The sequence below is a fragment of the Penicillium angulare genome (assembly GCF_028827245.1).
Source record: "Penicillium angulare strain IBT 27051 chromosome Unknown utg000001l_segment0_segment0, whole genome shotgun sequence".
NCBI lineage: Eukaryota > Fungi > Ascomycota > Eurotiomycetes > Eurotiales > Aspergillaceae > Penicillium > Penicillium angulare.
The window spans coordinates 2,622,910-2,646,979 of record NW_026623160.1 but is presented as its reverse complement, the minus strand read 5'-3'; the positions used below and the strand labels follow the sequence as shown (position 1 = coordinate 2,646,979).

The 24,070-nt window shown below is 47.0% G+C and overlaps 8 protein-coding genes across 8 annotated transcripts; 3 read left to right on the top strand and 5 right to left on the bottom strand.

The window, feature by feature from the left end:
- Positions 1–3,092: 3,092 nt before the first annotated feature.
- gpaA (guanine nucleotide-binding protein subunit alpha gpaA) lies at positions 3,093–4,385 on the top strand (the record flags this gene model as incomplete). The annotated part of the gene is made up of 4 exons (XM_056917151.1): positions 3,093–3,210; positions 3,285–3,627; positions 3,712–4,268; positions 4,342–4,385. 4 exons carry the CDS (start codon positions 3,093–3,095, stop codon positions 4,383–4,385), a joined length of 1,062 nt encoding a protein of 353 aa, XP_056785031.1.
- An 818-nt stretch (positions 4,386–5,203) lies between these two features.
- N7478_000935 (uncharacterized protein) lies at positions 5,204–6,135 on the bottom strand (the record flags this gene model as incomplete). Its single annotated transcript, XM_056917150.1, has 2 exons — positions 5,204–5,911; positions 5,977–6,135. 2 exons carry the CDS (start codon positions 6,133–6,135, stop codon positions 5,204–5,206), a joined length of 867 nt encoding a protein of 288 aa, XP_056785030.1.
- Positions 6,136–6,546: 411 nt separating this feature from the next.
- On the bottom strand, positions 6,547–6,855 carry N7478_000934 (uncharacterized protein; the record flags this gene model as incomplete). The annotated part of the gene is made up of 1 exon (XM_056917149.1): positions 6,547–6,855. The coding sequence occupies one exon, from the start codon at positions 6,853–6,855 to the stop codon at positions 6,547–6,549; it is 309 nt and encodes a 102-aa protein (XP_056785029.1).
- Positions 6,856–8,693: 1,838 nt separating this feature from the next.
- N7478_000933 (acyl--CoA ligase) lies at positions 8,694–10,806 on the bottom strand (the record flags this gene model as incomplete). Its single annotated transcript, XM_056917148.1, has 4 exons — positions 8,694–8,928; positions 9,090–9,193; positions 9,304–9,592; positions 9,752–10,806. The coding sequence occupies 4 exons, from the start codon at positions 10,804–10,806 to the stop codon at positions 8,694–8,696; spliced, it is 1,683 nt and encodes a 560-aa protein (XP_056785028.1).
- A 1,266-nt stretch (positions 10,807–12,072) lies between these two features.
- On the bottom strand, positions 12,073–17,707 carry N7478_000932 (nucleoporin; the record flags this gene model as incomplete). The annotated part of the gene is made up of 4 exons (XM_056917147.1): positions 12,073–13,431; positions 13,497–16,589; positions 16,649–17,582; positions 17,640–17,707. The coding sequence occupies 4 exons, from the start codon at positions 17,705–17,707 to the stop codon at positions 12,073–12,075; spliced, it is 5,454 nt and encodes a 1,817-aa protein (XP_056785027.1).
- Positions 17,708–18,089: 382 nt separating this feature from the next.
- On the top strand, positions 18,090–20,366 carry N7478_000931 (bifunctional anthranilate synthase/indole-3-glycerol-phosphate synthase; the record flags this gene model as incomplete). Its single annotated transcript, XM_056917146.1, has 1 exon — positions 18,090–20,366. One exon carries the CDS (start codon positions 18,090–18,092, stop codon positions 20,364–20,366), a length of 2,277 nt encoding a protein of 758 aa, XP_056785026.1.
- A 780-nt stretch (positions 20,367–21,146) lies between these two features.
- N7478_000930 (BRCT domain protein) lies at positions 21,147–22,624 on the top strand (the record flags this gene model as incomplete). The annotated part of the gene is made up of 5 exons (XM_056917145.1): positions 21,147–21,321; positions 21,489–21,692; positions 21,763–21,816; positions 21,893–21,993; positions 22,055–22,624. 5 exons carry the CDS (start codon positions 21,147–21,149, stop codon positions 22,622–22,624), a joined length of 1,104 nt encoding a protein of 367 aa, XP_056785025.1.
- A 392-nt stretch (positions 22,625–23,016) lies between these two features.
- N7478_000929 (snoRNA-binding rRNA-processing protein IMP4) lies at positions 23,017–23,951 on the bottom strand (the record flags this gene model as incomplete). Its single annotated transcript, XM_056917144.1, has 2 exons — positions 23,017–23,883; positions 23,946–23,951. The coding sequence occupies 2 exons, from the start codon at positions 23,949–23,951 to the stop codon at positions 23,017–23,019; spliced, it is 873 nt and encodes a 290-aa protein (XP_056785024.1).
- Positions 23,952–24,070: the final 119 nt, after the last annotated feature.

Below are 24,070 nucleotides of genomic sequence, written 5' to 3'. Positions count from 1 at the left end.
ATTGATTGGACAAATGCCCGCTAATCCCAAAATGGAATACGAACCCCTTTGCGGTAAATTATCATCAATACGGAGTATGGAGACAATGAAATAAACTCAAAAGAAAAAGAAGCAAACAAGCATTCTAAAGAACCAGACTGACTCCCTGAGTGGGATTCCCAAGTTCCATGGGTTAGTTCTATTGTTCTGTACCAAAGCCACGGCCCTGGTGCGGCTGCAAATAGTTTCGACACTATTGCTAGTCCTGGTGGAGCTGGCACTGCTCAACATCCACTATACTCCGTACAAGCGCCAATATCTGCTTATTTAAACCTTACATTCTCCAGATGCCACGTGCGAAATCGATAAGAAGGTCGTCAATAATGGGTATTGTTAGTCTGGAGTCCGATCGACAATACTTTGTATTGCGGGTTTACCCCATCTCTTCAATAGACTATGTGTGCTTGGCGGTTGAACCCCTAGTTGTGAAATTGGATGCTGAGAAGTTATGTATCACTAATAACTTTCAATGACTCTCTATCACTACCCCTTGTATTTACAGAGCTAGTCAGTACCGTGGAAACGTTCATGTATGCTCGACAATGGGGGCAGTTTTTTAAGCTGTCACTATGGGATAAAGATCAAAACAGACCAATTTCAGTGCCCTGAAAAGGGGATGGATTAAACATTTTGCAGAAGTTCATAGATGAGGGGCTAAATAGTTGAGATCTATTTGACACCACGACTGAACTATACGATGCTGTTTGAATGGAAAGAAGATACTATAGTGTTTCCGATTACTGTACAAGGCTGGGACATCTAGAGAAATCTTAGTCAGTCCATACTCCGTCCGACAACTAGCGTGTATTATTGAGAAAAGCGGGTCCACGAACAACAACGATTCCAAGGTTCTATTATTTGGCTTACACCTTGATAGCCATCTACGGAGTTTTCCTCACCACAACTTGCGCTAACAGCTTGAACAATATGTACTCCGTACTGTTCCCCGTATCTCAGATCCAAATTCGAGACTCCTCATATTTCGTATCGACCTTCAGGGGCACGCGCGGCAAAGAACGGCTAGAAGTACTAGCCAGTGGGTCAAAGAACAATAGCGTGGATTATAACCACGAAGGAGCAGAATTCCAGAAATTCCATTTCAGGGGCCCATGTGGATTATGCCCTTTCCCCCCTTTTCCATGTGGGTTTCTGATTTATGTACAGTACAGTATGTGCCGCAACGCTGACCCGCTTGGGAAGTTTTTGGGAGGTTTTTCGCCTTCATGTTGTCATCCTGTTGATGCAATGGACAAGTGGGCAACACTAGTAAGGCAGAATTACAGTAATGCATAAGAACAGTATGTATCTACAGGGGTGCGTGGATGGCAATGGTAAGACTGGCCCGGGTTCAAGGGTGTGCGGACTTGCGCCCCCCTTCTCCCCGGTCAGATCGGCAGCTGTGGAGTTTGGGGTCCTTCTCGGGCAGAGTGTGTCTCGGTATGGATGGTGACCAACTGCACGGTCATGCATTCCTATTGTATCATCCAGGTTTCAACGTCGTCGTAACCGAAGCAGGGAACTGGATGTTTATTTTTGGCAATATAATATGTAGGATGTTGAAGATTATTGCTGATAGAGTTAATGGCTTTTATTTTGCTTTTGCTTTTATTTTATTTTTAAAATACGTTTACTTTATCAGTCTTTTTCTAAATTTATTTATTTCATCTTAATCTCACACCTGCTATCTTACTTTTCTTTCTCTCAGACTGTGTGTCTTACTGAGCCCAGTGTGACGGTGAGATTCTTCTTCTTAGTGATGTTCCAGGCTGAGGCAGGACACTACGTAGCTGTGGGAGATACAATGGTCAGCAACCCAGAGGAGTATGATCTCCGGCTGTGCAGACGATCAGCACAGTTTCTCCAGAGTGTAGAAATAATGCGGAAAAGTCGCCCCTCGATGGTGTAATTGTATACATAAAGTTCAGCCCTGAAGATGCTACTGCTCCATAGTATCCATACGGATCCTGGTATACGTAGTTATTAGTATACTTACTTGGTCCGGAGAATAGTGTCGGACAATATTCAAAACTATCTATAGGTCATTTAAAGAGTCCCCACCAACGCAATATGTATATATTCGGGATAAAGAGGTTGCGGTGGTCGAGATTCCGATCAAAGAATGAATGCCCTTGTCTCGGGAAGGATCTCTATGGATCTTTGTGAAGAAGATGATATAATCTTACATGGTGCTTTTGATTTTTGGCCCCAGAGGGGGGAGGGGAGCAGGTAAAAGACGTAGTATCTTCACATCCAGGCAAATCAGACAAATCAAATCAAACAGACTAAAAACCTCCCCCAAACCCAGGTGCCAAGTCAAAGCAAGCTAAACCACTGGGAAACAGAGAAATAGGGGGCAGAAAAAGCTGATCTGCAGTGATTGGATGGGGCTCGTGCTGGTTTAAGTGGAGCGGTACCTGGCTGTGGTCCAATCACAGACCATAAATACGGTCACTGTTTGGTCACCGTCTGGTCATGACCATCTGAAATCATTGAAACTGAAGCAGCTGGAGAGTGAAATAGACTGCGGCACTGAAGCGCCCCAGTGTATTGGTGTAATGCCCATACTCCCCTTTCCCTGCTGAAACTTCCAATTTCCCCCCTCCCCCCTTACCTTAAACCTCTCTCTTTCTCCAGCTGAATTGCTTCACTATTTTCTTCCTTTTTTTACAAGGGACATCTTGAATTCCTGTAGGTGTGGTCCCTCTTCCTCCGCGTCCTTCTTATCCACGGTTTCCTCTTCTGGTTCTCTCGTCGCCATCTATTTCCGTTTCACCCTTGCATATCCACACGATTGCATCCTGAAACGTCGGCCCTCGGCGACTTGTACCACCTCCTCGCCACCCCGTCCATCCTAAAACGCGATTTCAGACCAGAGAAGAGGCTCAGGAAAAGAAGAGAAAAAGACAGAGAAAACTCAGTTTGCTAATCCATTCGTTCCCTGCAACAGTCCCTTGTGATTGAACCCGCGACCTCTCCCCCTTACAAGTCGATCGCCTCGCACGAACCATCGCGATCGTTTTCTACAAAAAGTCTCACCACATAACACCGCCATTATGGGTTGTGGCATGAGTACCGAGGACAAGGAGGGGAAGGCTCGCAATGAGGAGATTGAGAACCAGCTCAAGCGCGACAAGATGATGCAACGCAACGAGATTAAGATGCTCCTTCTCGGTAGGGCTCGACTTCCAATGCCACATTACGCCGGCAACTTTCGTCCATATGACTGACTCAACGCGATTCTATAGGTGCTGGAGAGTCTGGCAAGTCGACAATTTTGAAGCAGATGAAGCTCATCCACGAGGGTGGCTACTCGCGCGACGAACGGGAATCTTTTAAGGAGATTATTTACAGCAACACAGTGCAGTCAATGCGGGTCATCCTGGAGGCTATGGAATCACTTGAGCTTCCTTTGGAGGATGCCCGTAACGAGTACCACGTCCAGACCGTCTTCATGCAGCCTGCTCAGATTGAGGGTGACAGCATCCCTCCTGAGGTTGGCAACGCCATCGGTGCCCTCTGGCGCGACACTGGTGTTCAGGAATGTTTCAAGCGCTCGCGTGAATACCAACTGAACGACTCTGCCAAATAGTAAGCCAATTGTTCTGTGCATGATTTGAGATGTTGCACGGAAAAGGGAAAGAAAAAGCAATTCCTCTAACTAGTTTCAAATAGCTACTTCGATGCCATTGACCGTATCGGCCAACCCGATTACCTCCCCACCGACCAGGATGTTCTCCGCTCTCGTGTTAAGACTACTGGTATTACAGAGACCACCTTCATCATCGGCGATTTGACCTACCGCATGTTCGACGTCGGTGGTCAACGATCTGAGCGAAAGAAGTGGATTCACTGCTTCGAGAACGTTACTACTATTCTCTTCCTGGTCGCCATCTCCGAGTACGACCAGCTGCTGTTCGAAGACGAGACTGTCAACCGTATGCAAGAAGCCCTGACTCTGTTCGACTCCATTTGCAACTCCCGATGGTTCGTCAAGACCTCCATCATTCTCTTCCTCAACAAGATCGATCGCTTCAAGGAGAAGCTCCCCGTCAGCCCCATGAAGAACTACTTCCCCGACTACGAGGGTGGTGGCGACTACTCCGCTGCCTGTGATTATATCCTCAACCGCTTCGTGTCTTTGAACCAGGCCGAGCAGAAGCAGATCTACACCCACTTCACCTGCGCCACTGACACCACCCAAATCCGATTCGTCATGGCCGCTGTCAACGGTAAGCTTTTTAAACCTCCCGATGGGGTTTCTCCCAACTATGCCTACTACCAGAAACTAACTTGTCAATCCAGATATCATCATCCAAGAAAACTTGCGCCTCTGCGGTTTGATCTAATGAATTGCCATTCCTCGAGTGTGTCAGGTTTAGATCGCATGTGTTTTGTTTCCTTCCAATATGTTAGGCTTGCCATCAGATCTTACCGGGATATGATATAAAAAGCCCTGTGTCCAAGAATTCCGGCGTTGAACATCTTTTCTCATCTGTTTTTCTATCTGCTCACTTTTCTTCTCTTTTCTTGTGTGTCTTCTAATTGCGATCCCCTCTGACACGATCTTTAGCCTGTTCTTTCCTCCTGCTCTCGAAGACGCGGAGCAAGGCTTCTTTTCCTTTTCCTTTTTCCTCTTTCCTCTTTTCTCTTTCCATTTCTCTACATCTTCCTTTTCTTATTTCATCTTTCCCCCATTTGTGTCTTTTTGAATGCTGGATATCCTGCTTGGTTGCCCCTTTTCATTTTGTCTTTCATCTTTTTTTTTTGTGTTCATCCTGTATGTAACCATACCGTCTTCTCCCTTCAGTATCCTTGATCTCGCGCCCGTTGGAAGCCGTGAGCGACCAATCGGGCTTTGGACATAAGGAACTGATAGCGGTTTCTCATGTCTCTTCTTATGTGTCATGCCAGGTCGGTCGATGGGTTAGTCAGAGCTAAGGAATCGAATTCAGGTTCCCGACCTATTTCAACTACTTCCAATTACGTAGCTCCTATGAGCATATGCCGTACTATACCATTTATCAGGGAAAATTAATCTTTACGCAGGAGACAACTTTAGACATTATAGATGGAATTAATCATCAACATTAAATGAATAGGCTATACAAGCTCGGGTATCTAACGTAAACCAAAACAAGCTCAGACAGAGCTCCAATCCTCACCCTCAAAACCTCAACTTCGGCCCGACATAAACAATTAAGATAGCAACAATCCACAACCCAAAAATCCAAGCATAAAGCATCATCCGCCCCCACCATCCCTTCCCCTCAGACATCTTCCTCAGCATCCCCATTCTCTTCCCCGCCGCTTCCATAGTAGTAGTCGTCTTATCCATCCCCGTCACCGCCCGATCAAGCACAGACTGCTCATTCTCCAACGTAGACTGAAAAGACTGTGAAGAGGCCTTAAGTTGGCCCGCTAACGAGAGAAGGGAGGAGGTAAGATCTTCCTGTTCAAGGCGTGAAGAGCTAAGAGCTTGTTCGGCGCTCTTTTCATTTAAGGTTTCTCTTCTTTCTTGGCTCTGGTTGTGCCTGTTTCGGAGGGTTGATGTAGGGGGTGCTGTGAATGTGGGTACGGGTGCAGGCGCAGATGTTGATGTTGATGCAGGTACGGATGTAGTTGAGTGCGGAGGGGTGCTTTCTTGTCGTATTTCTGGGATAACATTCTCTTCTAGGGGCTTTGAGAGGATGTCTTCCCATTCGTCGTTTTCCGAGTCGGATTCTTGTGTTTCTTCCTCTAGGATAGCTTGCATTCGTTTGAGGAGTTGTTTGTCGCGTGCGATTTCGGCTTGGGCTTCGCCTCGCTGGTTTATTTTCAGATTGGAGAGGGACCGTTCTAATTGCGAGAGGAGGGATCGTGCGTATTCGACATTCTGGGATTGGTTAGATATAGCTCTTTATCATGCATAGGGAATTCCCCTATAGAGGTCTGTCTTACCTTATTTACTCGCATACGCTGGAACTCTGAGCCGCGCAGGGTGCGGAGTTCGGAGCCTGGAGATAGTAGGTTATGTTCGAGGCGAGTGAAGAGGCGGGCTGTGTTGAGGAGGGTGAGGTCTGCAGAGTCCCCTGGTGGAGGGAAGACAGATACAGCCATTGTGGCAGCTAGCTCTGGATGTGGAAGGGTAGAGGCGAGAACGTATTGAATTATGGATCAATTGATGATGTAGTTACAGTATTGAGATGTGGACAAAAGCATTGCTGAGTCATTTGATCACGGGACTTGATGTTGTATCTAAGGTTCACGCATTGAAGATCCATGGATCCAACTCGTCCTTATCCTTATCACAAAGGTTATATCAATCCCAAAGATCAAGCCAAAGATTCAATTAAACAAGATTTGAGTGTCAGTCAAACTTCAAAATTCCGACCAAAACACCCATCTCCATCCAATAAAATATCAAAAATTACATGTGAAGAAAGGGAAACAAGAAGTCATCAAAAAAGGCCCACCCAAATCAAAACGTAACAAGAAACACAAAAAAAAACGTTACACACAACCAATCAGCTAATTGTACTCAACAATTAACCTTCTAAAACTCCTCGTTCCATCCCCATCCTTCTCATACATAGTATGCACCGTCTCGTTGCGTTTTTGAACGGACCCCACACTTGCACTGCCCTGACTCTCTGATCGAGGCGTCCCCGGTGAAGAGGTAGGGGAAGAAGCAGGCGAAGAGGATGCATTTTGCATTTGTTCTCGTGCCCTAGCAGCGACAGCCCCACTACTAGGGAAATTGCTACCCTGGGATAGCGGCTTGAGTATATCGGCTGCCGAGGCGGACGGTGGCGAGTCAGAATCTGCCTTGCTTGCCATGGTGGAGGCGCTCCACAGTTGTTATAATTGTGATATGCCTTTCGGAGTGTCTGATTGGTAAGGGCCCGTGTTCTCGGCGTTTTAGAGGCTCCAAGAGAGATGCGCGACTCAGACTAGATTTCGATATGGATTTGTCTGTGTCGCTGTGATCATGGCGTCCGGGTGGAACTGGCCACCCGTTGTTCTTGGATAGAATCCAGACCGTCTAATATGGTAGTGACCCTTGAAAAGACTGGTGCTTTGTTCAAGTTGCGTATCTTTTATTTTTTCTGGATCTCTTTTGGTATAATTCCGATTGTCTGAAGAGTGTAAGAACCGAGGGACTTGTAGATTGTATAAGGTTGGGAGGTTAAGAATAGGGCCGAGGCTGATGATCTACATCCACGTAAGACCAAGGCCAAGCTGTGAGCCAAAAGGTTTAAGAGAACCCATGAGATTGCAGGGGACTTGAGGCCATGATATAAGAAGTCTGGAAGTGGGTGGCCTTGGAGACAAGTATGATCGACGGCGTGTACCAAGGGAACCCAACGGGAATGATGGCGGGGCTCATTCTGGCGCCAGATCTATACATACTAAACTATGGTCCGCATCCCCGATCCAGGTAACACGGTGGTTCGCTAGGAAATATGCTATATAGGTATGATTTGGATCCATTCACTATAGTATCAAGTGATTCGTCATAAAAGCCAAAAACAAAAATAAAAAAAGTTGCCAAATATTTCGCCTTCAAATGTATAATGGCCTATCTGTACGACAAGGACAAGGGATCCTAGAGCACAGGAACGGAGAGCCGATGCCAGTGTATTCCGCCCCACCATAGTCTTAGTACCACTACGGACATGGAAACAGCCAAAAAAGAAAAACTTTGGAAAAAGCAAAAAATAATTATAAATATTTAGAGAAATGAGCCAAAAGTGGATAAATCAGAGAAACAAACACAAAGAAAAAACAAAAAAGCCTCAATGAAAGCGCCCCAAATCCCGAACGACATGGCGAATTACACTAAGACACTAAAACTATGGTGTTCCAGCTACGCACAAGCCAGCCACCTGATCTCACATTCAGATTCAGCTGCCGCCTCCAGGCGCCACTAGGAACAGAGCCGAGATCTGCATTCTAGACTTTGGGAGCCCTGGAGGAGGACAAGGAACGAACCCGGGAAAGAATAGAAAAACCAAACAAAAAATCAAACAAAATACTCGATATTATAGAAATTCTAACTCTTATTATAATTATGCAAATATATAAGAAAAAGAAAACAACAGACACCATCATTTTGGAAACCCAGCACTCTGGTTTGCGGAGAAACAACCCAGCAGGCGATCATTCTTACATCCCCCAAGATCCCAAGCAGCGGTGTCCTCTTAGCGACCTCTGATCTCGATCGAAATCGCACTTCACCTCAGCTATTGGATTTACGATCCCGCGCTAACTTTGTGCGCCCGACGAATTAGCTTGAATCATCCCGCACTCGGTTATCTTGGGTTTCTGCTTTGACTTTGCCCTCGCCCCAAGACTATGGATCCCCGCGAGGGATCGCCGTGGATATCTACTACTGTATGAGAGAGGGGCACGACGCATGAGATCAAAGAAACAATTCCAAATTACTTTCTTGGGGCATCCTATGCGACAGAACGAAATAGGTATATAGCAATTCTACAACAGAGAGAGAAACTGGGATTATCGAATTCTTTATGTACAAAACAGATCTCTTGCATAGATTCCTCAATTCCACAGAAAAAATAAATAAGAAGAACCTTGGAATCAATTGAAATTTCCAAAAACAAATCACACTATAATATAGTACTAAGCAGGTCCTAAGCCGTCTTCTGTCTCGTCTAAAGTTTGGCCGTGACACCTTGCTGCTTCAGCTCCGCCTGCGCTCGCTCGCGCAATGCTCTACGTAGGATCTTCCCTGATGGGTTCTTCGGGATCGTATCGATGAATTCTACCCCGCCAGTGATACGCTTGCTATGATGAACCTTCCCGTCCATGAATCGGACGATCTCCTCGCCGCTAGCTGATTGTCCCGCGTTCAAGACAACATATGCTCGAGGTCGTTCGTCGGCATTACTATCCCAAATATTAGCCTTGTAACCAAAGTACGGCGTACAAACAAACAAAGAGAGAGAAAAAATAAACATGTAGAAACTCGCATAAAAAGACCCAGATTCCCAAGATCCCGCGAAAAAGCAAGAAATCAAAAAGTAAACGTGAAAACGGGTATCACTCACATCGTCACGCCAATCACCGCGACATCTGCAATAGCCGGGTGCTCCAATAATAAAGCCTCCAGTTCCGCGGGAGCCACTTGGTTCCCCTTGACCTTGATCAATTCCTGAAGAATTTGTCAGTGCGTGATTCCCTTCATAACCCCACTTAAGTTCAAGGAAGTGGGGCTTCTTGTATGTTCATGCTGATGTCTGCTCGGAAGATGGAGTAACGCACCTTCATTCGGTCCACAACATGGAACTTGCTCTGATCATCCACATAAGCGATGTCACCGGTTCGTAACCATCCATCCGGTGTTAATGTTTCCTCCGTAGCTTTAGTATTCCGCCAATACCCCTTCATGACATTTGGTCCGCGTACCCACAGTTCACCCCGCTGCTTTCGAGCTAGGACCTCTGTACCATCGTCTGCCATAATCTTAGCTTCACAGTTGGCATTAGGTTCCCCGACAGATGCAGAGTCACTAAATTCATCCGGGCTCCATCCTAAAACAGAACATGTAGCCCTAAACTATTGTCAGCACATAATCTCCTACATATCACTCTTTATCCGGTTCCCCAGAAAAAGCAAACAAGCACATCATGAGTGTAAATGATACGAAGGGAAGGGCTGGAACGGGGACCAGAAACCAATAGCAAAAAAGAAAAGAAAAAAAAGGACTTACTCTGTCATCCCCCAGCCTTGCTTAACATTGACCGCCCCATTAGGCCATAATTTCTCCACCTCAACACAAGTCTCTCGTCCTAAAGGTGCAGCACCACACCCAATCCCCTCAATACTACTCAAATCAAACTTCTTCACAGCGGGACTCTTCGCCAAAAGCACCATAATAGGCGGCACGATATGAATATGCGTAATGCGAAACTTCTGAATCCCCTCCAGCATTCCCAGAAAATCAAACTTCGGCATCAAATAAACCGGCGCCTCATGATAAAGCGCAGCAGCAATATAGATAGTCTGCGCCATAGCATGATACATAGGCAAGAAACACAGCCACCTAAGCCTTTCCTTCGTCTCCTGATAATCTGGCTTCAGAGTAGACAAATGCACAAACTGAAGCATATTAGCAACATAGTTCTTATGCGTGATCTCTACCCCTTTCGGCCTTCCGGTCGTTCCACTGGAGTAATTGAGTACGAGAGTCTGATTTGCTAGCTCGGGTGTGTTTAGATCATCCCAGACAAATGCCTGACCTTCTTCAACGGATGCGACGAGATCACCCCAGTACGGACATCCGGCTTTCGGGTTAGATTTTCCTTCGTAGACCCCGTTATCGAAGACAAATAGTCTCTCTTTTGGGAGGCTTGCGAGGGACGCTGCTTCGAGACCTGTTTCCAGGCTTCCAGATGCGCAGATCAGGTACTTTGCCTCGCTATCTTGAAGCTGGTAAGCTAGTTCGCGTGCGACGTATGTGGGATTTGCGCCTGTGAAGATTCCACCGGCCATAATGATTCCCATAAAAATTACTGGGAAGAAGATATCATTGCCTGAGAAGAGAAGGACGCGATCACCGCGCTTGAAGCCCGATTTGCGGAGACCAGCGGCGAAGCGCTGGCTCCAGAGACGGAAATCATGGGGGGTAAGGAAGTGGGTATCTGGTTTTTCAGCGTCGATGAAGGCTTTTTTGGTTTTTGATAGTGGTGCTGTTGGAGATTTGAGGATGGAGGATGCTAAATGGGTGTTTGGAATGTCGATACTCCATCGAGATTTGTAGGGCATTGTGGCTTGTATCACGAGGATACTGGATTCTGGAATGTAGGTGAGTTCGGGGGTTTAGGTAATAGTTTGAGATGATCGGGTCTTTATACAATGTCGATGTGTAGGTACCACGTTGAAATTGGGCAGAAGATGTTGGTTTTGTTAAGGGGAGAATAAAAGAGGAATTAATATAGCTGTGATCGTTACCCCCGCTCATATTGGTAGTCTGTATCCTAGGTACCAAGCCCCATTTTCAATGCTCGAATTGATTGGTCCTTTCCCCGCATAAATCGGTTATGCATGCGGGGGGATCCGAGGCAGTTTGAGCAAGCACCTCGGATGACGGAGATTATAAATCCCAATTATACAATTCCCCTAGATTTTCGAATGTTTTTCGATAGACTTTGAATATTCTACTGTCGCTTCTTGTTATCAGTGTGTTGCGCCGAAAGAATTTCTTTCCGATGGGTCAGGCTGGTTGAAAATTGCTGGATAACAGCTACTAGTATGTCCACGATATCATACGTGGCCTTGAAAGCACCCATGTTGCCAAGGTGGATAATATGGTTTTCATAACTGGATAATAGTCTCGCAATTCAAATTTTGCGTACACTCTACCGGCTCCGAGCCATTCGCTTTAATGGGTACTCAGTTCGGTACCAATATACCCATTTTAATAACGGACAGCCTTTTTGATTCGACTAACAGGGAGTGGATAAACCATGCAGCTTTATATCAAGATTTGCAAAGCTCCCAGCACAAATTTATTCTCATTCAAACAGGCCCATCGTAGACTCAGGAGCCACTGTAATTTTTTGCCCATGCCCAGGTGTTCTTCCCTGAGAGAATTGTGCGAGACAGCTCGGGTTCTATATGCCGAGGCCTACATATGCGGGTAGCACTAAGCTCAATATTGTTAAAACTGAGTCATGGAAGAACTTGAATGTTGGGTGTACTAATACTAGTATTAATTGGCTACTATGTAAAACCTGCGAAATAGCTACGCCGATTTGAAGCCCAAGAAAAAGGCGTTCGAATACTACCTGAAGGGGGGATAATTATGCAACTTTACCCCGATGATACATTGCCGAGTTGCAAAGGAAAATGAAAATATGCATGAACTTAGATTGAGAGCTCTAGTAAATGGCATATGTTGCAGAAAATGATCTTAATTCAACCCGCAAAGATGTTGATCTACTACACTCCCCGCCCAACCCAAAATACAGAACAGAAACATTTGCACACATCACCATAGAAAACCAAATGCTAGAAAAACAAACATGATTATCATGAATCCTCATCTCCGCTCAGGCACGCCAAGGCCGCAGTCAATTCGGCCACAACCTTTTCTTCCAATCGAGTCGTGGCCTTGGAGTTTGCAACAAGGGGCTTCTCTCGCGACCATTCCGTTTCCTTGTCAGTTGTAGGAACGATTCGCGCGCGCAGGATCTCTCGGCGGCTAAGCAGTGCCTCAATGTCATCCTTGACTTGGGTCTTTTCCCACTTAAGCTCTTGGATGGACTGCGGGTCTAACCCGGCGCTGGGACCAGCTTGACGGAATCCGTTAAGAATAAAGGAAATCAAAGCCAAGGAGTATGCCTCAGAAGCCATCGCAAGGCTGATGTACTGTGATGCAGCGGATACAGAAGTGCCGGCGTGAGGGGATGCGAAAACTTCAGCTGCACGGTTGAGTTGTCCTTCAAATTGGTTGAGGAATGCGACTACCTCAGGTGCTGTACGGACAACGTTATAAAGGAGATTCAGGCATAGAGGTAGGAAACCCGCGGTCCAGATGCTGTACAGCCGAGGGACGGGATCAAAGGGACCGAAGCCCTTTGGTTGGCGGAGGAGGTTGGTCAGACGGCACGTCGACAGCTTCATCAAGACTCCTTCTACAGCAATGTGCTCAGCAAGCATAGGGATTGTTGACATTTTGACCAGGATGGACATGCTGAGATCTCCATAGACGGGATCGCCCTCCAGCAAGAGCTGATCAGCCCATGAAAACAGCGTGGTAGCATGTCTAGCAGTGTCGTTATCCTCAATATGGTAGGTGATATGCTCGTAAAGTCGGTCGGCATCCTTCACATGCAAAGCACTTTGGAGAATAGCGATGATGACGCCGAAATCCTTAGGTGTACATTTCTCAGGCTCTTCATGTAGGTATGTGGTGAGGGACTTGAAGCCTTGCGCGACAATGGTTTTGACTATTTCCACGACAACTGTCAAATCTGAAGAAACAACGACCTTGTTCTGCGCCGTAGGAGGTGCACGGGAGGTTTCTAGATGGAATTGAAGTGCCAGGAACAGAACATTAAGAAGCGATCGGTAATACTCGGTGTCATCGCTGATAAGGGCATCTTCATAAGTTGAATGGCGAGAAAGAATAGCTTTCCAGGTGACCTCAAGCATGGCGAATACTTCGGATCCTCGAGATCCCACTTGTACTAACCGCTGAAGGAGAGCTTGAGCAAAGTCTACTCGCGTTTGCTGAATGCGTTCAAAGATAGCTTCTGGTGGAACACCACGGCTATTTGCCTCAAGACAGTGCTGCGCGACCACGGCCATCGATCTTTGGATCTCGCGGTCTGGCATAAAATCGGCACAATGCTCAATGGCAAAGAACTTCCAACTGTTAAGAAGGCTCTAAATACGGAGTTAGTGGATATCCCCAGAAGAATGAATGAATTGAATAATCGAAAAATACGTACCACCTGCGCCTCAACGAGCGAGAGATTGATGTTGGCTCGCTCGAACTCCTCAGAGAAACCTTGGCCCCGGGTTCCTGCCCAAGCAAAGTCATAGGAAAGAAGTTCTTGTCCCATTTCTATGTCGTAATAGTAATCTCGTCCCATAGCGCGAGTGGCCAATGGTGTTCGTTTGAAGTCAATCAATTTACAGCCACTATACCGCTTCTCAAAGTTCTTCTTTAGGTTTGAATGCAACGAAGAATTATAGGCAGACACATTCACAGCATCTTTAGCGTACCACTGAACCAGCGGAATGAGTGTTTTGACAAAGCTCCGATCGTTTGATTCCTTTGCGGCATGCAGGTAGACTGCACAAATGTCTGCAACGACAGCAGCCACCCGAGTCACGAAGATTTGATCCTTCACTGGCAAAGACGAAATCTTCAGCTTTGAAACATGGTTCACGATGCTAGTAAGGAATTGAGGATGGTTCTTCAGTTGTGGAGTAGCCCATGGCCAATTTTCTTGAGCACGAGAGACAAACTCGAGCATTTCGAAAGCAACCTCGGGTTCTTCTTGATCAATATGAGCAAGCTTGTCGAGGGCCATTTGAAGGAATGGGACGCCCCTCATGCTTGGATCTCCAGACTTGCCAGTTTTCTTCAACGTTTGGCGCGGGGATGAGCCAGTGAGAATGAAAACCGCAAGCCATTGTTGACGCCTACTGACGAACGTTGAAAGCAGTCGCCATACCGCCAGTAGAAGATCTTTGCCTCCTGAAGGCTTGTCAAGTGGTGAGAGAACATCAAGAAACAAGCAGGCTGCCTCAGCTCCTAGATGACCAACAAGTGACGGAGGCTCGTTCTTTGAATTTGACGCGGCACTGGAAATGAGAATTTCAAGCAGCGACACGGTTGATAACTTGTACGCATCAGATGATGCGTAGAGTTTGACCAGGACAGGCGCAGCCTTGAAAAGCTGCTCTTCCAAAAGCGACCCAGCTAAACCTGCGAGGCGAGATGCTTGGACTAGCTTAACGCATAGATTTAAAGTAGAGGTAACTTGGCTTTCTACCAAGGAAAGGTAACGGAGATGAAGGGTAGATGGAGTCTGGAGACCCTCGGCAATTAATCTGAGAAGTGGGTTAAATGGTAGATCGGCGACTGAACGAGGTCGAAGCATGTCAAGAATATATGTCGCAGATGAAGAGAAGACGCCTGTGATTTTAGATTCCGGCTTGGCATTGTCGTTGGTTCCATAGGAATAATGTAGAATCTGGCTGAATGTGGTAGCCAGTCTGGCATTGATCTCAAATCGTTGGCCGGGAAGATTGAAACGCCAATTGCCATTGCTGTTGAATATATCCACCATTGTGCGAGTAAAATTTAACAAAATCGCTCGCATAATGTGGGACGGTATGCTGGCACTCCAGTCAGTCGCGATTGTGGATTTCCCTGCAACGCTGCCTGGGCTTCTTCTTAATATTGCGCGAGATCCTGCGTCCTCGACGACTGCTTTGAAGAGATCCACACAAATAAGAAGGAACGGATATTCCCCAGACGGCATCTCAGCTGCTGAAATGATTGTCGTCATCATTCCACCCTTGCCATCTGACCCAACGAGGCTGCTGCGACTGAAGAACGGCCAAACACGACAAGGAAGAACCCTCAAGACTTCTCGGACAAATTGAACACAAGCCATGATTGGCTCCATTGCCTTAGCGGGGTCGCTCTGAGAGCCAATGTTTTGCAGATTGCGCTCGAAAATGTCAAATATAACTGTGATAATATCCCCCTGCCGTGACAAACCATCGCTGGTCATTTCGAGGACCCTCTTTGCGTTTGTACCAGGGGACTCGTTCGGACGCAGATCTTGAGCGTGAGCTACAAGCTTCGCCAAAAGGCCGATGATCTCAGTGCCAGTCTCTATATCCCAACCAGCGGAGTATCCACCAGTCTCACTCCATTCTTCCAACCAGCTGCCCAGAAAACTCAAACACGAGTATTCATGATGCCACATAACAACCGGCGGTTTGTTTTCTGAAATAATCTGACCCTCTGTGGCCGCTGGGACCTCGGATGAACCTCTGATGATTAAAGCATTGCTGGCTTCTATATCGGGAAGGCGATTGCGACTACCTGCCTCAAACATAGGTAAAGACTGGATGAGTGACACAAAATTTTGGTTTTCATCTTCTCGGATGGTCCGGTAAGCCTGGAATGCCGCAGGAACTATCTGGGTAAAAGTCTCCATCCTTTCCAATTCATCAAAAAGTCGAGGCAATCCATCGTCGTTTACGCATTGCTTGCTTATCAAAGCACGGCAGAGCTTCAAGAAGGGAAGAGCCTCGTAAGGAAATCGAGACCTCGCAGTACGAAAAACATTTTCCATCAAAAGACTGTCCTCGGTGAAAATGGTGATCGGGTCGGCAACTCCGAGTAAGTCCGCTGATTTCAGCAAAGGCGCGTTAGATGGGCCATCAAGTATAGCCAAAACCGAGGCCACAAGCTCTGTCGAGTATTCATAAAACATGGCAGAAACTCGAACAACGTCTAGGAGGGCCAGGCGCATGTTTTGATACGTTAGAATATCGTCAATTGCTGATACAGGTCCAGCCATGGTGGACACATTCGCAAGGATATCAAGAGCGGACTGTTTGACTTCGTGAGATGTCAAGATATTAATTATCTGATCGACAGAGTAATTTGGTGTTGAGGCGCAATCCATAAGTTCTTCGTAAAGAGTAGCTTCTCGCGAGACATGTGCATTATGATTATTCGACTGAAATGAGTCCACGGCATTGTGGAACTGCTCCATATCTCGAGCGTGCTTGTCGTCGAGAGCGATTGAATGCATGGAATTGATAATCAAGCCCCAAGATAAGGCCGCAGGCCTTGCGGGGTCTAAGTCAACACCAGGTTTCGTAAAGATCTCGCTTATTTGGGAGATTTTGTCCTTGGAAAGGAAATAAGGTTTTTGCTCAGACGGGAACGCCTCGGGCTGCTTTTGGCGTGTAATGGATTCAAAAACCAGAGGCAACTTCAAGAAGGATATGGTAGTGAGCGAGACAAAGGTTTGGAGGGCCAGCAAGACTTCATTTGGCTCTTCGCAGAACTGTTGCACAAGTTAGTATCTAAAAGCTCTGGATCGTCCGAAGAGAAGCTGTTACTTACCACCTGTAAGTCTTTCAAGAACTGATATTCGGACATCAAATCAAGCCAAGTGCATAAGAGATCACCAGAGGGAACTTGAGCAGACGCATGAAGTTGGTGGAACATAATTTGCAAGATATGAATGATTTCATCTACAAGAGTAGTTCTCCAGGCACACTCAATTTCCTCACTGCTCTCGCCTGAGGTCAACCAGCCATCATCCTTTCGGAGGTCTGTCAAACGGCTGCGGATTGCACTTATGCACCCTTCCAAGAACCTGCCGAGAGCAGTCCCTGTGGACTTGTCGTCGAAAAGGGATGTCCCCAATTTGTGCAGAGTTGATTTCGTGTGAGTGTTCTGTGTTCGAGAAGAAGCTTCATTTGATGCTTCGTGTAGAGACAACACGAGGAGCTTGCGAAAGGTCTTCAGGATATGGCTCCTCTCCGAAAGAAAGATATGGCGTATGCGCAAACGTCGATGCGGTTCTGAGTCAAACGAGGAGCCGCTGTCATTTTCAGTGGCCTGTCTAAGGATATTCGCCAAATTGGGACCAGCCACAGAGATACTATGGTTGTCGGCACCCGTCGCATTCTGTACACTTGTTACCTCCTCACTCGAGAAGATTGTTGTGAGTCGTTCGGCCGGTCGATTTTGCCATTCAAGAACCGTAATTCTGAGAGCTGTGATCTCGTCGATATCTGCTTTTTGACTAAGCCATTGGGCGTCCGCTTTAATTTCTTTCAGATCGAAGGTCTTAGTGTTGGTTTCCACATGAATCGCAGCTGTTTTAGAATCAAACTCTGACTTCGATTTGGCGGAAGGACGAGCAAATGGGCTCAAGCTTTGAGAGAGCAGTTGAGTAGTCTCGGGATGTGTAATGAAGGCTTCGACATTGTCGCCATTGCCGGCATGACCTTGAGGATCATTGACATAAAGGAATGCGCGTTTCCAAGACCTGCAGAGGGCAAGTTTAGCGGCATTTCTCGACTAGATATTAGAGCGTCAAACTTACAAGAGCTGAGCGTCCCCGGAGAAGCACTTGTCCAGGGACGGGAAATAAGCCTCCGGAATGGGAGCCATTTGGCCAGGCAATTAGATCATTATAGAATTGCACCGAACCAGAAGAAATGTTTAGATGAGGGAAGGCGAGTAGCTAAAAAGAGCGTAGCAACTTGGGCGTTTGTGTTTTGGGGTAAATATTAGCTCGCGGGAGCTTTGAACAAATTATTCAGGCTTCAACAGGCGCGCCGGCGGTCAACAATCCCCATTGCCTATCCTGGCCTAGCGCAAGGCGGTGAAGGGTGATTCATTCCACTTTTGTGTCACTGTAAATCAGTCGCTCTGGTAGCACTCTTACTTCGCTTTCTGATTTTCGGGTTTGTGATAGAGGTTGGTGATTTGAATCGTTTAACCGACTCAACCTTTATCTGACAATCCTGCTTCCTCTAGATACATTACCACCATGGCGGACCTTGTCGACCATTCACCCCACCATCCCACTAGAGCTGCCCGCTTGCACAGTGCCTCCAATGTTGTGTTGATTGATAACTATGACTCTTTCACCTGGAACGTTTATCAATACCTTGTTCTCGAGGGCGCTACAGTTACTGTCGTCCGCAATGATGAAGTGACTGTGGAGGACTTAGCTGCTAAGAAGCCGACACAACTAGTGATCAGCCCTGGTCCCGGTCACCCCGAGACTGATGCTGGGATTAGCAATGCGGCCATTCAATACTTCAAAGGCAAAGTCCCGATTTTTGGTGTTTGTATGGGTCAACAATGCATTATAAATTCCTTCGGTGGCAAAGTGGATGTAACAGGTGAAATTTTGCATGGTAAGACCTCGGTCTTGAAGCACGATGGAAAGGGCGTCTACCAGGCATTACCCACTGCCTTCTCTATTACTCGATACCACTCCCTCGCTGGAACCAACTCGACCGTTCCAGATGCTTTGGAAGTCACCTCTTGGGCTGAGCTTGAGGACGGTAGCGGAACTGTCATCATGGGAGTGCGCCACAAGGAGTTTACAATCGAAGGAGTGCAGTTTCACCCTGAGAGTATCCTGACAGAATATGGCCGCGCCATGTTTGGAAACTTCCTGAGGCTCACTTCTGGAACTTGGTCTGGCGCTAAGCAAGAGGCACCTGCTGTGAGCAAATCAGTAGTTCCAGTGGACAAAAAGTTGTCCATCCTGGAGAAGATCTACGCCCACCGTAGAAATGCCGTTGCCGAGCAAAAGAAGATCCCAGCTCTCCGTCCAGAGACACTTCAGGCTGCTTATGATTTGAATATCGCCCCTCCGCAGATTTCCTTCCCTGCACGTCTCAGACAGTCAGACTATGCTTTGTCTCTGATGGCAGAGATCAAGCGAGCTTCCCCCTCAAAAGGAATCATCTCAGCAGATGTATGTGCTCCTGCGCAAGCTCGTGATTATGCGAAGGCTGGTGCTAGTGTTATCTCAGTGTTGACGGAGCCTGAATGGTTCAAAGGAACCATTGACGACCTCCGAGCTGTTCGACAAAGCTTTGAAGGACTCGCCAACCGTCCTGCTATCTTGAGAAAGGAGTTTGTCTTTGATGAATACCAAATTTTGGAGGCTCGGCTGGCAGGTGCTGATACAGTTCTACTGATTGTGAAGATGCTTAGCCTCGAGCTCCTTACAAGACTGTACCATTACTCTCGCAGCCTTGGGATGGAGCCTCTAGTTGAGGTCAACACCCCCGAAGAGATGAAAATTGCAGTTGACTTGGGATCTGAAGTGATTGGCGTCAACAACCGCGACTTGACAAGCTTTGAAGTCGACCTTGGTACTACTAGCCGTCTGATGGACCAAGTACCAGAAAGCACGATTGTCTGCGCATTGAGTGGAATTACGGGCCCTAAGGATGTTGAGGCATACAAGAACGAAGGAGTCAAGGCTATTCTTGTGGGCGAGGCCCTGATGCGGGCGCCAGATACCTCTGCCTTCGTGGCACAACTGCTGAGCGGATCCTCTGGCCAAACTTCAAAAACAAACTCTCCCTTGGTTAAGATCTGTGGTACCCGATCTGCGGAGGCCGCTCAGGCTGCCATTGAGGCGGGTGCTGATTTAATTGGGATTATCCAAGTCCAAGGGCGATCCAGAAAAGTATCTGATGATGTTGCACTTAGCATTTCACAAGTGGTCAAGTCAACACCACGCCCTGTTACTTCATCCGGTGATGCTCTGCAACAAAAGCCGAGCTCCACTGCCACTGAGTGGTTCGACCACTCCTCTACCCTCTTACGACACCCGTCTCGGGCGTTGCTGGTTGGTGTTTTCATGAACCAGCCATTGTCATACGTCATTTCACAACAACAGAAGCTGGGGCTTGACATCGTGCAGCTCCATGGTTCAGAGCCATTAGAATGGGCTAGCCTGATTCCTGTACCTGTTATTCGCAAGTTTGCCCCCGGTGATATTGGAATCGCCCGCCGAAACTACCATACTCTACCTTTGCTTGATTCCGGTGCTGGTGGCTCTGGCCAGCTTCTGGAAGGAGTCGGGGTTCAGAAAGCACTCGACAGTGACGAGGGACTGCGTGTTGTTCTTGCTGGGGGATTGACCGCTGAGAATGTTGTTGAAGTTGTCAGCCGCCTTGGCCAGTCAGGATCGAAGGTAGTGGCGGTGGATACCAGTTCCGGGGTGGAAACCGATGGGAAACAAGATGCGAACAAGATTCGGGCATTTGTTAAAGCTGCTAAAAGTATTCGCCAGTAATTCTGTCTGGACCAAGATTTTTCGTTAATAAATATCTCGGGTTTCCGGTGGCTTCTGCCATCCCCTTTTCTAGACTATTATTCTCTTGCATGACCGTTTATTAGCAATATGATTTATGAATATAATATTTCGGTTCACCTCTCCATTCTTCCTACACATACTCCCCATGAAATTCCCTCCATTTCCTCTCTGCTCCTCCGCTGCTCTTCCACTAAGTAACGTGAAACGAAGAAGAGGTTTGATCTCCCGATACTTACTCTCTGTCCCCTCTTCCTACAACTTCTATTTCGATAGCAGTTCCTTCGATATCATTCACCTGCCATTCTTCCTTCGCATACTCCCCATCAACAAACGATTTCTATTCCCCATCTACTCTTACATTGCTCATCCACTTAGTGACGTGAAACGAGAAAAGATCCGCTCTCTGACAATCGCTCTCTGACCCATCTTCCGACAACTTCCATTTCGATACCAAGTTCCTTCGATATCATTTCGCTATCATTCTAGCTGTGCATAACCCCCAATGAAACAATTTCCATTCTTCATCTGCTCCCTTACTGCTCCTCCAATGATCTTCCCCTGACTGACGTGAAACTAGAAGAGATTCGCTTTTTGGCATTCGCTCTCTGTTCCCTCTTTCTACAACCTCCATCTTGACACCGATTTCCTTCGACATCAATCCTCTGTCCACGGAATTTCAGTCGACCAGTCACTGCTTAAACACAAATATCTACCGTTCCCATTCGATCTTTTCGCTAACGATTATCCATCGCCGCCGCTATGCCCACTAAAGCATTCGAACACATTCATGTCGCCGTCGTGGGAAAGTTCGAGGACGGCGAGAAATTTCAAGGCTGGATACGACACAATGGTGGGGATTATTATAAGAAGGTCGACTCGCGTGTTACTCATCTGATTGCATCTGAGGACGCCTTTCGAAAGAATGTTGAAGCAGGTACGTCTTGCACATCCATTTCCATATTACGCATACCTCTACATCTTATACAGACATCGTTGTCCTGCGTACACATGGTGCAGTGTCTTTCATGCACTGATTCAGATATAATCACAGACACTATCCTTAAGTCTGGCTAACGCTAATTATTTCCTCATGAGTTTTAGTTCAGACAGCAAAAGAGCTGGGTACAATCCATATTGTCAACTACGACTGGCTTTATGACTCGCTTCAGACTAAACCTTCACCCCGTCCAAAGAAGGCAGTGGCATATCTTTGGGAAAATATCCTGGAGCCGGAGTTGAGGCCTCTAAAGAGACCAAGACGGTCGTCGCCACCGCAACCTGCCCCAAAGCCCAAGAGCCGCATAAGTACGGTTCTTCTTTTTCCACTATATTTTGAAAAAAAATCATGGAACTGCTAACTTTTTTATGTTAACAGAGGATCCATTTGCTAAAACAACCCCCGCCAAACGCCGGAGGACTGTGGCTTTGCGTAAGTTACTGTTGGGATGGCTGAACATCAATATTTGCAACCGTACTAGTACTAATCACAAGTTCACAACTCACAGCCAAGGGAAATGTTTACGTCGAAGAAAGTACCAATGAATCTTGGGACGCGACATTGCATCGTCCACAGCAAGATGGAAAACGTGAGAAGTTTCGTGTGGCGGTTAGTTGTATATCATTCCGAGTCACAACTTGAATGAGGTCACGGTGTTGACAATTTCCAGATCTTCAAGTCTATGCAGAAGCCAGAAACTTATTCAGTGTATGCAAAATATTCTCGCGTGGGGAAATCAGAAGTTACGGTCCTTGCTCCTCCAAAGAGCAGCCTGACAGTCGCAAAGACCAAATTCAAGGAGCTTTTTCTCCTTCAAACAGGGAAAGAATGGGAGGACAGAACAGATTCAACTCTTCCTCCTCCTAAGAAGGACGATGAAGGAAATTCTCTACCTTTCCATGAAGGCTGGTATGATTACCAAGCGGAAAGTGTTTTGTCCGTGTTCCTTAAGCAACCTGGTCTGTCTGAGCGCCCGGTGGCGAGTGAAGGGGATGTTCCTCGTGTCGATAAATCAGAGGACACGAAAAGTCCAGTCAATGAGCATGTATCTTCTGCTGATGGGAAAGCCCCTCTGGAGATGCCCGCGTCGATTGGGGAAGACAGCGGCTTTGATGCTGATGTCGACTCCTTGGAGATGAATTTGGCTCACTCATTTCGTGGATCTTCGCCTGTCGTGCCGCTAGAAGATTTTGTGGCTAATGGCCGGGATCATGGTGCTGAAATTGGGGATTTAGCATAGGGAAAGGGTGGAAGGATACTAGCATGAGCAGTGGGTTTGCAGTTCATATTTTTACCATCGCTATGAGGCACAAAAGATGATTTGAGAGAGGATTTCAATGTCCCTTTCTAGTTTATGGTTTGGTTTAGCAGCGAAAGAATGAACTGTTGATAAAATTCCAAGGGTTTAGAACCCTTATCATTTGAACTGGGTATTGAAGTTGTAGCACGAATCTAGTAGATACATGAATTGGCAAAATCTGTCTTTTACTTAACCTTAACAACGCCGATGCGCCCATGGATGAACCGGACTTTTGCCCAAAAAAGAAAAGGGAACAACATATAAATCCAAGTCCAAATGCCATAATAAAAATTTCACGCCTGTAACCGACACCATGATTCCAAAGTGATTCCTTACAAGTAATCCTTCTTCCGACTTGTCCTTGTGTACTGGGTAAGAGCCCATTCGACATCACCCGCACCGCCCTTCTCCAGAGTGCCTCCCCGAATCTCGAAGAGCCGCATCGTCATGCGTGGGCCGACCTCCGCAAGCTCTACATCCCGGTATCCAGTCTTCACAAAGACATGGTGGCGCATCTCGATGCTATCTTCTTTGTTCACAAAGGTAACGATACGGTTACCAACCTTGCCAGACTCGCGGGGTGGGAACATATGCTTGAGGATTTGAACAACCCGGAGACCCAGCTTGGACTTGAAACCCTCGAAGACCAGATGAGGGTAACTCTCTGATACCGTGCCCCGGGCAGCATTTGGAATATCCGCACGAAGAACAACATTGTGCAGGGAGAAGCTGGCAGTAGGACCGTGGGGAAGATGAGAAATGGTCATGGCGGTTGGGGTACCACGGTGCTCATGCAGGAGGATCATATCGGTAAGAGAAGCAGAGGTTGCACTGGAGACAAGGTCGGGCAGGACAAGGTTACCACGGTTGAGACGAATGGCGGTTGGGAGGAGGAGACGGATTTCTTTCGCAAAGGCGCCCAAACGAGCGGAAGGCGAGCGAGAGGTGGTGACCAGAGGGCGAGGGTCGATAACTCCGGATGTTAAAGCATATTCATCGTCGATGTCGATTTCGTTCTCTTTTGATTCATCGTACTTGAAGTCTTCACGGAGAGACTTGTCGTTTGCAATTGAGGGATCTAAAGGTTTTCCAGAGGCCAAGGAAGCCTTGAGCTGGGCTCGTTTTTCGGCGATAGAGGCATCTCGGAGGAGCAGAGCTCTGCGATAAAGGTAATCGCGACGCTCGCGTGCTTGACGGCGCTAATTTTGGAAATGTAAGTACATGTGCAAAATAGAATATACTTTGGCATAGATAAACTTACCAGCATATTGTGTCTTTATTGGTGGGGAGGAGAGATGAGAAATTCTTCACTGATAGATCGAGAGCGGCCAACTTTTTTTTTTCTGCTAAACTCCGGGGCTGCACCTCTGGTCCGTACGAGACACC